This window comes from Melanerpes formicivorus, unplaced genomic scaffold (assembly GCF_026170545.1).
Source record: "Melanerpes formicivorus ecotype bairdi unplaced genomic scaffold, bMelFor1.0.p_v2 SCAF_13, whole genome shotgun sequence".
NCBI classification, from domain to species: Eukaryota; Metazoa; Chordata; class Aves; order Piciformes; family Picidae; genus Melanerpes; species Melanerpes formicivorus.
In genome coordinates, this window is record NW_027142365.1 from 9080105 (window position 1) to 9096099 (window position 15995).

At 36.3% G+C, this 15995-nt stretch overlaps 1 protein-coding gene across 1 annotated transcript in view; it reads left to right on the forward strand.

Annotated features, from left to right (window-relative positions):
* UBE3C (ubiquitin protein ligase E3C) overlaps window positions 1-15995 on the forward strand; it is a 62682-nt gene that overhangs the window by 26462 nt on the left and 20225 nt on the right. Inside the window, exons 14-18 of the mRNA XM_068146016.1 lie at window positions 3426-3530; window positions 4565-4652; window positions 7995-8092; window positions 10342-10474; window positions 12223-12470. Coding sequence (XP_068002117.1) covers window positions 3426-3530; window positions 4565-4652; window positions 7995-8092; window positions 10342-10474; window positions 12223-12470 — 672 coding nt within the window. The remainder of the gene's footprint in view (window positions 1-3425; window positions 3531-4564; window positions 4653-7994; window positions 8093-10341; window positions 10475-12222; window positions 12471-15995) is intronic.

The window sequence follows — 15995 nt, forward strand, 5'->3', positions numbered from 1 at the left end:
AATATAGGTTTTAAGTTGGACTCCCATTCAGTGAAGTACTTAAGCATGTCATTTTAACTTTATGTAGGTGTGAGATTCTAACTGGCTTGTATGTTTACTCAAGTATTCCTGTATTAGAGGCCTCACTGAATTGTTACCATGGTGTATTGGCTTTGTTGGTGTTCTGCTAAACTGTGTTGGTACTACTGCCTTTGGATATGCTGGAATACCAGTGAATCAAGCTTAGCAATTGTAAACTTAAAATTAGCAGAAATACATCTATAAAGAGTATCTATTATCCTTGGCATCTTACCTAAGGCATGAGTTAAGAGAAGCTGAAAACATTGGCAGGAAAAAACCTAATATAACTGTTGTCAAAAAAAAAAGAAAAAAGGAAAAAGAGTGCTTGACTTGTCATGAAGATTCTGCAGCAAACACATCTAGTCAGCTAAAATTGCTCATTAAAGAAGTGGGAGCAGAAGAAATGCATTTTCCAAATTGAATGCTAGATTTACAGTCTGTTTGATACTGGCGACCTCTCGCACACTAATGTTCAGTTCGAGTCATCAGCTGTCCCTTCAGGTCTTTTTATCACTGCTTTTGTCAAGCTATCTATTTAATTGAAAGAAGTTAATTGAATGAAAATGATCAACTAAGCTTGTATTAATATTGCTAATGGAACTTTCTTCTTGGCCATGTTTGGAGAAAGATGTCATGCTAGACTTTAGGAAAGGCCCATTAAGGCTTGCACTTAACCTGATGGGCTAATTAAGGAATGCTTATTCATTCTACAAGTCTAAGATAGCCTCTATCCAGCCTATTCTGCCTGATTTTACAACACATTTCACTTATGAGCATAAGCATTAATAGCAGTGAGAGTAACTGATAATGTTTTGATTGCATTGAATACAGTCCTAATGCACCACTGAATCTGTAATTTGCATGGATTGATCTAATATATGTTTGCACAATTTAATTTAATTACTTGTCTTTAAATTGCCAAATAAACTTTCAATTTAAAGGTCACAAGTAAAACCCCCAGTATTTCTAGTTTTCCAGAAAGGATAGCATGATAGTTGTATTTTCATGTATTCAGTTTGTGTTACTCCATCCTCTATATCTTCTCTTTATTTTGCTGTTGCACTTAGGCAGTCAGAAATGAAACTTACATGCAACTTTCTAAACTCAGTGTACTCTTTTCAAGAGCCAGAATTGTCTTCTCTTAACGGAGTTGCAAGTGTAAATCTTGCAGAGTCCTCAAGATACCCTCTTCTACCCAAAAAAAGAAGTAGCTAATAACAAAACTTACCTTATTTCTTCAGAAGTTTTTTTGTAAAGATAAAAATTCAGTACATCTGAAGTTCATCTCATCAAGAATGCTATTGTACACAGCACTAAGTCATTCCTAAGAGCAGCCTCAAAATAGTCTCTGCCAGTAAGCAGGAAGCAGTATCTTCTTCCAGATCATTAAAACAAAGCTCAAGTAGTTAATCACAAATTTAAGTAGAAAGTACTATTATACTTCCTTTACGCTGTCAAATGCATGAGACATCAAGCTTTGCAAGCTGCTTACACTGAGAAAGGTGCAATCCTTCCCTATCATCTATGCTTTTGTTTAATATTATTCTTTTGTTTTTCTTTCAATTTCTCACACCTGTTTTGAATATTTTCCTTGTCACTGGTGTTTGATGGTACACATTCCCATGTTTATGCACACAAATACAGATGAGAATGCTAACAATTGTGTGTGTATTTGCTAACAGATTGGAAGTCTTTGGTAAGATGTAAATATGGAAATGTCTTTATTTGACAGAATTCCCCTTTTTGGTCTCAGTATGATAGTGATTAGTGTAGTCAACTGTTACAGATTCCATACATGACAATGAATTTTGTCAAATGAAAGAATGATTTCACTATCTTGGCTTAATACTGCAAAAATAAGTTGCTAATTTTGCTGAACTTCAGTTTTGAATGTTACTTGCACTTGGTGCTCTATTGAAAAGAAATACTGACTGTGATATTGATTGAAAAGGCTCTTTCCTTTCAGTGAACTACATACATACAGTTTTTTTACAAAGGAGCCCTGAGTTCAGATTGCTAATGTTTTCAGTACCCGTTCATTATGTAGGAGGAACTGCGATCTCATCTAATTTTAATTCAGCTTCCTTTAAGGATTCTTTAACTGCTTGTAAAATACTTCATTAGCATGGCCTTCACATGGATAATTTCTTCTTCTTTTTCTTTTTTTAAAGCTTTTAAAAAAATCTTTTATGTACAGTGGTAATGGAGCTACAGATTCTCAGTGACTTACCTAACCTGCACTGAGTTTTATAAGGCCAAGGTGATGAAAATTCCTGTGTAATCAGACAATTCCCTTAATAGCATTCTTTGTTCTGTCTTCATTCAAGACCTTACTTTACAAAGTAGATCTTAAAAGGTCCTTTGTGTGGTATCTAGGCACAGAATTCCTTAGAAGGCCCATTAAACTCTTTGTTACTCTTGACACCTGCCCATTAAGAACTGTCTTTTAGCAAGATTACTTCAGAAAAGCTTTGTCTATATTTTTTTTTCCTATTAATTTTACAAGTGCTGTAGCTCTAAGTTGCAAAACAGATGTCTGTTCATTGTAGCCGTGATAATGTCTTCTTAGCCTGGTAATTTAATTCTCTATTGATTCCGCTTAATTATGTTTTATGTAGTGTTGTGCTAAGTTGGTTCTGCTTTGGAGGGAAGGATTCCTGGACTGGAAGAAACATCCAAGAAAAACATTAAAATTGCAAACACCCTACTCCCTGTGATAACTGTTGTTCTCAGCCTCTCAATTTTCATATGAAGATGTGAATAACTATTCAGTCATTTTCTGACTGTGGTTATAAAAATGATATCATTTCCTTTCATCATTTGAATTCCTTGTGAATAGAATGGAATTAAAAATAGTGGGTTTTCAGGTAAATGCTTTATACCTTCTGTTGGAAAAGGGCCTACTACCTTAACACAGTGAAGGGCTTTTACAGAACACATTTGGCTTTGTAAATAACATTGCAATGATACAGTGTATATATGTGTGTTAAATGAAAATTACAACTACCACCCTCTACACACATGTGAAGCACTGTAGATGCTTTTTGTGCTTCTTAGGGTGATCACCAGAAGAATATTTGGTAACCATTCTCTTTCAACAAAGTGGCACATGCAGTTTTAGGCGTGCAAGTCTTGGGTAGTCCTTGTTCTTATATACTGGAATGATACTTTTGTGGTGACTGAAAAATGAGCCACAATTACTTGTTCTTACACTTAAGTATCTTAGAATGAGAGTAAGTTTTTGTAAGTTATGTATTAAATTGTTATTTATATTTTACTGGAAGATACATTCTTAAAGTTTTTGCTTGTGGATTGCACAGCTTCATTCACAGTGTATTTTGAATGTATGTGTGTTTGACACCTAGGTCATCACAAACCTAGTGAAAATGTTGAAATCTAGAGACACAAGGAGGAATTTCTGCCCACCAAATCACTGGCTCTCAGAACAAGAAAACATTAAAGCAGATAAGGTAGGAGTAATGTCCTTTTTCCACATAGCCGTACAGCTGTCAAAATTTCAGTGCTAATGTGTTTGATTCCTGATAGTTTTAATGATGACACACGAATTGTGCGGTTTAAAAGCTGGAGTAATGCTGCTTTTCTCTAACATAGAAGTCTTGCATCTGTTATGAAATACCTGTCAATTCACATTTCCAATTCATTAAGCAGAACTTCCTCTACAGTGCAATGTTGTAAGTCATCTGTTTTTGTAGCAGAGTTGAAAATCTGGTAGCGTTTTGTTAGACTTACATGTTCTAGCTATTTTAAGTACTTCTCATAATAAAAGTGCTGAAGAAAATAATTACTCTGTCATGGGGAAAACCCCCTCAAAGTGGTTTTCCAAAAGAAAACAAAGTTCAGTAGCATTTTCTCACCTAGAGTTTTCTTTTCCTAAGAGCTTTTGAAAAAAATGACATTGAGTTTAAAAACTGATTGTGTGTGTGCAAAAGAAAATGCTGATATGTATGTGCAAGTACATCCTTTGAATATTTGAGTAGCTAGTTACAGCTCAAATAGGCTTCACTATGCATGGTTAGATGCCTTAACAGTTGGAAGTTTTGCATGGAACAGTTACCAGTAAACTCTTCTGTTTGTTATTAATGATTGCACATTTGCTTGGCTTACATTCAAGATTCCCATTTCTCTGTATGACAGCTTTTTATCATAATTATGAAATCACGCCTACACACCTTAGAAAAAAAGAGTAGTAGTCATAAACTGTGATGCTAACCTCAGTAAGAAGTGAACAATTTATTTGACATCTCAGCTTCTCTGCTATCTTAAATACCAGGACTTAAGGTAACATTGCATGGTATTTTTAAATTACAGATGGACTTCATGTTACATTGTGAATTTTGCAGCTCAGCTTTAAAGAACAAATATAAGGAGGAGTTCAGACATAGCTTTGGATGTGACATTTTAATGTATTTACTATGTAATAGTAAATTGTAATAGGAAATTTGACAGTCATAGGTTGAACTCTAAAATACTGTTAATTTATTAGGTTACACAGCTGTATGTGCCATCTGCTAGACATGTCTGGAGAGTCAGAAGAATGGGAAGAATAGGACCATTGCAGTCTACTTTGGATGGTAAGATGCTGTCTATGCAATTTTTGCTACACAGCTTATCCTGTACAAAGAATATTCTTTATTTTGTATTAAAAAAGTCTTACTAATAGCCAAAAGCAAGGCAATCTTTCATAGTTTTCAGATATTTAAAAAACCCTGTATATTTGTGTACAAATGTGTGTGTATGTCTTGAGAATATTTAATGTATAACAGCTTTTCCCCAGCTTCTACTGTCGATGAAGGGAAGTGGTGAGGTGGACAGATGATATGTGTTAGATATTGATGTATAAAAGTCTGTTGCTTTTACTGTGTACTATAAAGATACTTCTTTATTATATATTAAACTGTTGCAAACAAGCTCAGTGGTAACTGAATTACTGTTTACAAACATTGCCTCTAATCAGATAAGGCAGAAATGTAGCCCCTTGAATTTTGCAATATATCTGCACTTCATAGAACTTCCAAAGAAAGATGAGAGAAGTGGACAAACTTAGCACTCAATGTACACTAGTTCAGTTGCGGCAATGTGCTTTCTCCTGTAGACAGTCTGTTTCTTTCAGCTTTTCATAATTTAGTAGTATCACTAGGCTAGAATTTTACCTTGCTATGCTCAGGTAAAAAAATAATTACATCACTAGTACTTGTGAAGATTTAATAATGAATGAAAAATGGGGCCCTTAGGCAGTAAAGCGATTCATCTACCGGAGTCCATACTCTTTTTAAGGTGATGTAATCTGCTTGAGTCCCTTAGGCAGATGTAGCAGATCTTTTAGAGAAGACCATAGCTTTTGAATGCTGCGGTAGAGTTATACAGAATTAAGGAGTTGGTCCAAGGTTGAAGTCTAAGGAATTCTTACAATGTTATTTTTTATTTGAATAGCTATGGCGGTATAAGTTTACTCTGGTTACCTTGTTTGTTTAGTTGTGAGATAACAGCTAGTTGGTCCAGTTTAAGTACTCCTTAGAATTTTGATTTGAATATTTTTTCAGTTTAGTTTCTCTCTTTGGAAATAGCCTATTTGAGGCAATTGATAGTATGGCATCTTAAGAGCAGGATTTTTAGCTTGCTTCAACAGGCCTGTGTCCTGAGTACCTTCTGGACTCTCTATCAGTAATCCCTGCTTCTTCCATTGACCTACATGACTCTTGACAGCCATACTGTTGTGATGTTCTCCGCTGTCAGACCTCTTCCATGTTTATTACTTTCAGAGTCTCCCCCATGTTATGAGTCTACTAGTCTCATTCCGCTCATACATGCAGTACCCTGAGTTCTTTCCCTTGTTTTCCTTCCCATAGTAGCACCAGTTCCTTCTGTTTCATTAATGCCTTGGTCTGGGGCAGCTGATGGATAAAGAAATGCATGCACTGGTTTGGTGCCAAGCAGCAGTGCAGGGCCTTTGCTGGCTGGCTGTCAAACAAGCTTGACACACTGAACAGAGCAGATAACTGAGCTCTCCTTACTGCTTCTGTGGTTAGGTCACTAAAGGAATTTCTCCTCTTTGTCCAGTTGCAGATTTTCACAAAATGTAGTATTTTTGAATCTCCTATTCTGTGTCTTTGAATCTCCTATTCTGTGTCAAAATTTAGGTTCAGCTGTTTCGCTCAAAAGGTGTATTGGAGACGAGATGTTGAGTAAAGATGGCACAGTGTGTTTATATAAACTTTGTTTTCATGTGAAATCAGGCTAGAGAGTGCAGTGAACATATGCGAGAACAAGCAGGAAACAATGTGCACATGAGTTGTTTAGTCTCTCTTAACTCCATATGGGTTAAAGCCAATTAGCATGAAAGTACTGCTGAATCACATATGGTCATGTTTATTTGTGCTTTTTCATTTACTTAAATGGCAGACTCGTTAGTTCTAAATGCCCTCTGTATTGATGACTCCATCCCATATTTCTCTTTAAAGAAAGAAGCTGTGATGGAGAAATGCAGATAAAATTGACTAATTGACCAGAATAATTGAACTGTCAAGTCATGTAGTAGTTTACCTTTGCTGTACATGCACTTTTTATTTAAAATGCTTTTAACTGTTAGCTTAATAGGCTGCATACATTGACTTTAATTAAAAATGTTTACTAAGTAAACCAAAGGTGATCACAGATAAGCATTTTATCAGAAATTCCAAGGGCTTGCAATGTTGAAACCTGCCCCAAACAAATATACATCAAGTATGTGATGTTTTGGGCCATGTCATGTTAAATTGGTGCTTAAAATATTCCTACTTAAAGTGCTTTGAGGAGTGGGGAAAAAAATAACATAGAAAAGAACAGTCCAGCTGCAGAAGGGGAGGAAGATGCTGGTCATCACCGGTAGGAGCCAAAGGGAAAACTTGAAACTGTCATCAGAAACTCACAGAAGGGGCAGTAATGTGAAGTATTTATGTCAGATTTGTAGTATGGTCTCGACTCTGGAGTATTTTTTTCAGTAAGGTGGTCATTAAAGATGAAAATGGAACAGCTAAGGAGCTGTGGGTTTTGTTTCCTTTGGACCATTAACTGCATTGCCTAGTCAATGAGCAACACTGTGTTTTGTGTGTTTATTTCTTTGGATTTAATTAATTTACAGTCAACTATGTTCTCAGCAACTGAGTTTCCTACCATGAAGCTAGCCTAGGTAGCTTCCATGCATCACTCTAAGTTAAGATGTTTCCTAAAAACATGCTCTGTTGATCTAAGAAGGTTCAAAGGAGTTTCATGATAACTTGGGAATCCCATGCTATTGCTATTTCTTTTTGAATTATTCTCTAATATTTTTTTTTTCTTAAGCACATTCTACAACTTCTTGATACTCTTTCCACTGTTCCTGTAGTGACTGGGCTTTAACACAGTCACTGTGACCTTGCTGTTGAGAACATAATGTTGCCTTTTTGTTAGTTTAATTAGATTTGGTTCAATTCTTAGTTTTTATACCTAAAATTATTTGATTCAAAGTAGATATTGTAGTTGGAAGCATGGCACCTTTGATCTGTTTTGATCATCAGGATGGGAATATTGTGTATTCCTCTGATGATAATTCTGATTACTCACGGCTTCTTAATTAATTGTCTTCTGTCATGTATTCTCTCTTAGTTGAAAAATTAAAATGTCACTAAGCAAATGATTTTTTGCCTTCTGAATAAAATAAAATATACAGGAGTACTTATTTTATACACACTTTCAGTTTGTTTTCGCTACTTATATTTCAGTTAGAAACTAACGCTGAAAGAGGGGTAAAGACTTTGTGTGACTGTTTAGTAAATGAATTATTTTTCTGTATGTATTTTCCTGCCAAGTAATTTCAGTTACTGATAAAAAGTAAATGGATTTTTTTTAAAAAAAAATGTTATTTCCAACATTTTAAAAATTATTATTTCTATTTTAAGTGGGTTTGGAACCAGCTCCTCTGTCTGTATCTGAAGAACGACAGCTTGCAATTCTGACAGAGCTGCCTTTTGTAGTTCCTTTTGAAGAAAGAGTAAAGGTACCTGATTTCTAATCTGCGTTTTTTTTGGTTGGTTTTCTTCTACTCTTGTAGCAGCTGAATATTTGAAGTTAATTACTTTTCTCTTACTAGTTATATTACCCTTTATAGAATTAGGAATGTATTCCAAAATGTATGAGAGCAGTTGTATGTTTGTAATAAACTGCAGTCCTGATTCAGTGATTGATCTACGTGAGTGCACCCTCTTGTGGTAAGCAGAGCACTAACTAGTTGTGTTCTCTCTATTAAACACATTTCGAAGTCAAGACTCTGGAGACTTAGGTGCAGTGGGTGGATTTACTCAGAATGAGTTGAAGGATGTACATTTTGGGAAAATAACACCTAGAGATTAAATTTCTGCTTCATAGCTGAAGTAGCTGAACATAAAGAAGGACATCGAAACACTTGAACATGTCCAGAGAAGGACAGCAAGGCTGGGGAGAGGCCTTGAGCACAGCCCTGTGAGGAGAGGCTGAGGGAGCTGGGATTGTTTAGCCTGGAGAAGAGGAGGCTCAGGGGTGACCTCATTGCCCTCTACAACTACCTGAAAGGTGGTTGTAGCCAGGAAGGGGTTGGTCTCTTCTCCCAGGCAACCAGCACCAGAACAAGGGGACACAGTCTCAAGCTGCACCAGGGGAGGTTTAGGCTTGAGGTGAGGAGAAAGTTATTCACGGAGCAAGTCATTCGTCATTGGAATGTGCTGCCCAGGGAGGTGGTTGAGTCACCGTCCCTGGAGGTGTTCAAGAGGAGATTGGACGTGGCACTTGGTGCCATGGTCTAGTCATGAGGTCTGTGTTGATAGGTTGGACTCGATGATCCTCGAGGTCTCTTCCAACCTAAGTTATACTGTGATAAATAATAGTGTGTGGTTTAAAACTTGAAAGATTATGCTTTTGAATATTTTCTAGATTTTTTAAATATATTAGTTCTGTTGCCAAAGTTACTTGCATCATATATATTTTTTCAAAACTGTTATTCCCCTTTTTTTTTTTAAACTGCTTTTCTTCTGAACAGTATCTGTTACTTAAAAACTGCACCCTGAATTGTCTTGGAAACACTATGGTGCAAAATGAAGAATAGTTCCACAGGGAAAGTAAATCAGCATTTGTTAAAAAAGATAGTGATGGCTTTGGTAGAAAAAGAGTGTGGTTTTTTTTTTCCAGGCTTCTATGAAACAGTTGTTCCAACAAAATGTTGGTTTTTGGGTTTTTTTATGGTGTTTTTTTTTTTTTTTTAAGCATCCCTGGAGACTGTGTTAGTCTTCTTAGTTAAGAAAGCAATCTGTGATACTTTGGGGAGATTACATCCCTTGGAAAATGTACTAGACTGTTTATGGAATATGGGAAAGGTGCAAGAGAGGATGTAGGAAACAGGCATTCCCTGCATTGAGGGTATATTGAACAGAGGATGTAGGAAATAGGCATTCCCTGCATTGAGGGTATATTGAACAGAGGATGTAGGAAACAGGCATTCCCTGCATTGAAGGTATATTGAACAGAGGATGTAGGAAACAGGCATTCCCTGCATTGAGGGTATATTGAACAGAGGATGTAGGAAACAGGCATTCCCTGCATTGAGGGTATATTGAACACTCGTATGTAAGGCAACCACCTCCCATGCTTTGTCTTGGCATAGAAATGCAGCTAGCCACAGCTGCTCTTCAGCTGAACTGCAAGAGGTTCCTGTTGAGGAGACTTGTGAAGGGATAATGTGAAGTTCAGTTTGTACTTTAGCTGGCATTCTTTTTTCAGGTGCTCTGGTTCATCGTTTAATGTGACAATGCTATCCACTATTTTGCTTTGAATTATTTGCTTATAGCTCCTGAGAGAATTGATACCTAATTTCTTGTTAGTGGGAATGTTCCTAAGCATTACAAAAAACATACATTATTTACTGTTATTGAGGATAGCTTCTGAGTGTGCAAAACACATGAGTTTCCCCCATTGTTTTTGAATACTTTACATTTAAAACTCAGGGAGTTAGGGAGAGGGAAGTGAAATCACTAACACAATGTCTGTAGATGTGCCTCAGAAAGGACTGAAGATGGTATCTGAGCATGGACAAGTTGTGAGTCTGTCACTTCTTCTGTTCCCTGGGACATGGCTGTATTATGTTTCTGCAGCTTAGTGAAGGAAAAGACAAATCACTTGAAAGTTGAGTGCCCAGAAGCAGCTCTAAGGACAGCAAAGGTAGTGAATCTCTTACCGAATATTTAGAACTGCACAATGACATGAGTCATCTTTTAACAGATTTTTCAAAGACTGATCTATGCTGATAAACAAGAGGTTCAAGGAGATGGGCCATTTTTGGATGGAATTAATGTCACTATCAGAAGAAATTATATTTATGAAGATGCTTATGATAAACTTTCTCCTGAAAATGGTAGGTTTACAGTAAAGTTATTATCACCTTGTTTATAACACTTAACTATTCTTTACCTTGTAGCTGGATATTTGCTTACTTGAATAAGATGTTAAAAGTGCTGCAAGGTGTAAAAGTTCTTATAAATTTCCTAATTTTTCCATAAAGTAATTCTCATTCACATTCTTTCTGACTATTGCAGTCTCATTCTCTTTAACACAGCCTTTCTTAATTCTAAACTTCTTCTGTGGGGCTTTCCTTCCCATTTACTTGTCCAAGTAACTGTACTTTGTATATTTATTTATGTTTGTAGTTCATTAGGTGTTAACTGCTTTGGTAATCTGTGTCAACAAATATATCAAAACTGCAGAGGATTTGCTAGGTACACTATGGCTGTTAGAGAGTGAAACATGTGGCTAATGAGAAGCTGTAACTTCACTGCAAGTGGAAAGTTACAGAAGCCAGTTTGATGAGGTGCAGTAGTGACATATAGCAGCAAGGAAAATTTTTGCTGGACATACATGTAAAATATATTTGACAGACTTATTAAGCACTGAAATGGGCTGTCCAGGGGGGCTGTGAAGTCACCAACATTGAAGAACTCAGACCAAGGCACTGAGCATTCTGATCTAGCTTGGAAACTGGCCTTGCGTTTAACGTGGGGATTTTTGATCATGTGAAGTCTCTTCCAGCCTGAGCTGTTCTGTGATTCTGTCAAGCCTTCAGTTTAGCAAAAAGAGCTTTTGTATCAACACAAAATTTATCTGCATATAATTTATCTGTATATAGTTGCAGCTAATGTTTTCAGCCTTTTCTTAGGAAGAAAATTACTCATAAAACAGTGACAAGAGAGAACCTAATAAGCTCGTAGCAGGGGACTTGAAAGTAAAGTAATCACTAGGTAAAGATTCCTGTCTTGTTTACAGGTACAGAGGCCATGGTGGTAGCTGGCCATTGAAGTTTGAAAATCTGTGTATTGCACACCACGTATATGCACCCATATACATACACACATACAGAGAGAGTGCTATCTAGTGCTGTATTAGTGCAGCACAGTGCTTTTTAGAATTGGTAACAACTCAATTAGAAGGTTAGTCTGTCTTTTTTTTTAAGATGAGACAGTGTAATTGTTTGGTTTTTGAAAGAAAAGTAATTTCTGGAGTAGGCCACATGAGCTCCATGCAGGAAATCAGAAAAGAAAGAATTCCTGAAAATTGCAAGAGAAGCAGTTTCAATGTAGACTGAACTGATTAAAATCGATCTAGGGAGAGAGAACAGGTGATAGATAAGGTCCTAGAATTGATCAGAAGAAAGTGAAGAACAGCGATTTGGAAGAGGCATCCAGTTTGTCTACTGGCCCTGAAAGGAGAGCTATTTACTTTCTGCAATACCTTAACTGAGGTCATTAAGAAAACAAGCTCAGAATATCAGAAATGTACTAAGCTGGTTCTTGTGGATCTGTGCTTTTATATGCTTACTAATGTGCAAGCATTTATTTCATTCTTCCCTCTGTGCCTGCAATTTCCAAAATGTCCTGTAATAGCCACCGGTGGATGACTTAAAAGTAACACCCTTTGTGCAAAGTGAGTTTCACATGCTGCATATTCCCAGATTCAAGTTAGCAATAGATTTTTGCCATTTGCTCATTCAATTTTTTTTTTTTGATATATTATTGTAGATTTGTTTGTATATGTACTTACACATGTTTTTATCCAAAGAAAATTCAAGCAGAGAGTTGTGTTTGAGTTTTTTCTCTCCTTTCTCTGCAGAACCTGACCTAAAAAAGCGCATTCGTGTTCACTTACTTAATGCCCATGGTCTTGATGAAGCTGGTATTGATGGTGGTGGAATTTTCAGAGAGTTTTTGAATGAACTACTTAAATCAGGATTTAACCCTAACCAGGGATTTTTTAAGACCACCAATGAGGGACTTCTTTACCCTAACCCTGCTGCACAGATGCTTGTTGGAGACTCCTACGCCCGACATTACTACTTTCTTGGAAGAATGCTTGGAAAGGTAAAAGCAGTGTTGTATAATATAAAATTAGAGCAGTATTGAAACTATTCAGTAATTCTTTTATTCTTTTGAGATTAAAAAAATAATTTTTTTCTAGAGCTGAGAAAGTACAACTTCCAGATATTTGATCTGAACACTGTTTCTACATATCACCCAAATTTCTGATGAATTTTTGTAAGTTACCTGCTTGAGAAGCACAGAGAATTTGAGAGATTCTTGACTGCCAGTTAAGCAAAGTATGCATGTTTGCTTCTGTGCTTATTCTCTTGCTTAAAGTTAAGTTGACTGAAGCCAATAAAACTATTCTGCTTATGGTGATTTGTAAGCTGGAGCTTTCTGGAATTAAACTGCAGTTATGTAAAAGGAATATATGAAATTAATATTTTCAGCAACAATTTCTAGTTGCTTGAGGTGTTTAATTCTTGCCATGATAATTTACCATGCTTAAGAGTCATGTGCAAATTACCTTTCACTTATTCTTGGTTTTTCATACATTTTGCATCTTCCTTGAGTTTTAGTGCTTGGTATTTTGATGTGAATGTTCAAAGGCAAAGACACACTTCTTGAGCTAGATGAAAAATGAAGTGGTGGGGAGGAGGGGAGAGAAAGTAGGAGGAAAACAATTATAAATGTTCATTAAATTCAGTTTTCTTTCAGGTTTAGTACTGAGGCTATTTACTTCTAAGCCCTTGAAATAATTTTTGTAAAGCTAATTAGTTTGGAATAAGAATTCCATTTTGGAAAAAAGTATATTGATTGCTACTCAGCTATCTAAATCTGAAGGTATTTAAGATGTAAAAGTCTCATTTAACTTCCTGAATTATTTTGGAAGCTAAAATCCTGTTGACTTGCCGTGAGATTTAACATATAGTTGAATGTCCTTCTAGTGTAGCTGGAAGCAGTTCAAGAGGATGTTGTTGGCAAACTTGAGTTGTTGAAACAGAGTGCTGTTAGAGCTGCCAGTCAACTGATGGAGATTAAACTACCACTTTGCAAGCAAATTCTCTGCTAATGCATCCTAGATGCTGCAACATCCAAACTTGTTAAATAATGGCATTTTTGAATCAGCCATTTCAATAAAATATTTTTTGAAGGCTGTTTCTGCTTTAATGGGAGATGGATTTAGTACCAGCACAGTAGTTTATAATGATGACCCATGTTATGTGTCCAAGGTTTCTCCTTCTTTCTACACCTGTAGATTTTTGGAGTGAGGAAGTGAATGCTGCTGTGGTATCATGAGGAAGTTACTTCACTCCAGAAACATTTAGTATTGATCTAGGACTTAGTTGTCAAGATGGAGTTCTAAACATAATTAAAAATAAAAATTGTAATTTTGAATTTTACTACTTCTGTCAGAACAATACATTGCTTTCTGTAACTGGATTTCAAAGATCAGCATAAAGATAAATACGTTTTATCTCTTGCAGAGTGCTACAAGCATAGCCTTGATTTTGCCTTTTTTAAAATCAGAGGATCTATTATTTAACATTTTGAAAGCATAAATTGTTTTTGTATTTGCAGTGTGTTTACATAAGGTAAGAATTGACAGTGTTACTTAATAATTACCCCTGCCCAGGTGCACAGACACCTTTTTGGAAGTGTATTTAGAGACTCGATGAATTAAACAGAAAGATAAGGCACGACCATACTACTCAAAACCTGCCAGTATTGTGGTCTTGGTTAAGTTATTGAATACTCACTCACCTGTTTTCAAAATGTGTCCATTTTGTGCTTTACACAAGGTTATTTGAGAGCAATAGTGGATTATTAAAAGCCCCTCTGTAAACAAAATAGATACCGTGCAAAGGAAGCAATCAGGCATCCACAGCAATTTCTTATTTGTGGAAACCAGTATGTAAAGAGTGCTGCCATCAAAAACTCTCACGTAAGAAGTTTCAATGTTATCAGAAAACAAATACATTAAAATATAATAATTTATAGAAATTCTCTGTCTCTTGGTAACCATTTCATACTAATATCCAAATGCATTTAACTTCCAGGACCATGGATTTACACCTAATTTAGTTTTTCTTCTCGTCAGGAAGTTTCTTCCAGCTTGACATCTTCTGTGTTAATCGACCGGTTCAGAAGTAGAAATAGCTGAAAATGTAAAACTTGTCTTTAAAAAATGGTTGTTGCCTCTCAGAGCCCCGGGACTCTTACTGAACTGTTTGACAAAACAAACCTTTGCCTCTTTTCTAGTGCCCCAATAAGGACGCGCACTGACACGGGTTCAGAAAGTTAAAATAAATAATAGGTTTAACTTTTTAAAGCATTAGGTGCAGCAGGTTTGTTGTCATGTCTGGAAAGCAGTCCCATTTGGTGTCTCAGAAGTATGGATGGGATGTTGTAATCATTGTGCTCTCTCAATAGATAGGATTGAGCTGTGGGGAAGATTCTGGTTGGTTTATCTGTCTTTTCATATACTTTAGTTATGCTGGAAGCACTAAGTCTTTCCACATGCAAACTTCCCTGTTGCAACTCTGGCACTGTAGCAGACTTGGCTCAGGAGAACCCTGGAGTTTGTATTTTGACAGGCTGCCAAAACTTTGAGCAGCATAGTGAGAGAAGGCAAGTTTGAAAGCAACACCTGAGAATCTTAAATGAGGATTTTCTTTATGCTGGTTCTTGGATGATCTGCTGGAAACCTGAGAGGGGGAAATGCTGGTTAACCACTTAAATAGAAAGAGTGACTAGATAGAGAATTAAAATCTGTGGACATAGCTAAATGGTAAACATGCATAATTGAAAAAAAAAAAAAAGTTAAAAAATATGTGTTGTGGTAAAATGAAATCTTAGAAGTGTAATAGTAGATTGAAGCCAAATTTTACTGCCTTACTAGTAAATGTAGGACCATTACTTATATATTAGATTATTTTTCTATATCTTAGACAGTGTGCCTTGTGGTTAGTGTGTGTAACTTTGGGTAGAGCTGTGCTAGATCATGTGTTGAGTGAGATACTATTCTTGGCTGCAAGGTACAGTTTGAAGCTGAGCAGTGTCTATGGTACAAGTAGTTCTTAATCATTCTTGGGCCATGTCTAAAATGGATTGAATCAGTGGGAGTCTTTTCACAGCAAGGTCTGGATCAGATCTTAAACACTTAAATCATTAATAAGCTGCACACATGGAGTGAAAACTTTTAAGCAGATGTTTCTAGTAACATACTCGTGTGCCCATTTTGGGCCAAAATCTTGTAGAGAGAAAATAAAGCAAGCTGCTCTGCTCCTGCTCTGCTCCTGCTCTGCTCTGCTCTATTCTATTCTACAGTGGGAGTTATGGAGCTTCATATACTTGAATATTTGGTAGGATGGTGCATCAAGCATTGCACTGCTGTACTTCCCCTGTTTCTCTGACTGCTAAGGAGTGTTTTGTGGCTTTTCTTTTGCCTTCTGATATTTGGTCTACCCTTTCCCTTTGCTTACTGTCTATTTAATTAAGATCCACTTTATCTTGGCTTGAATCAGCACACTCTTATTTGATTTGTGCTGCAGCTACAGTTGATACTACTTGTACCTAGAAAGG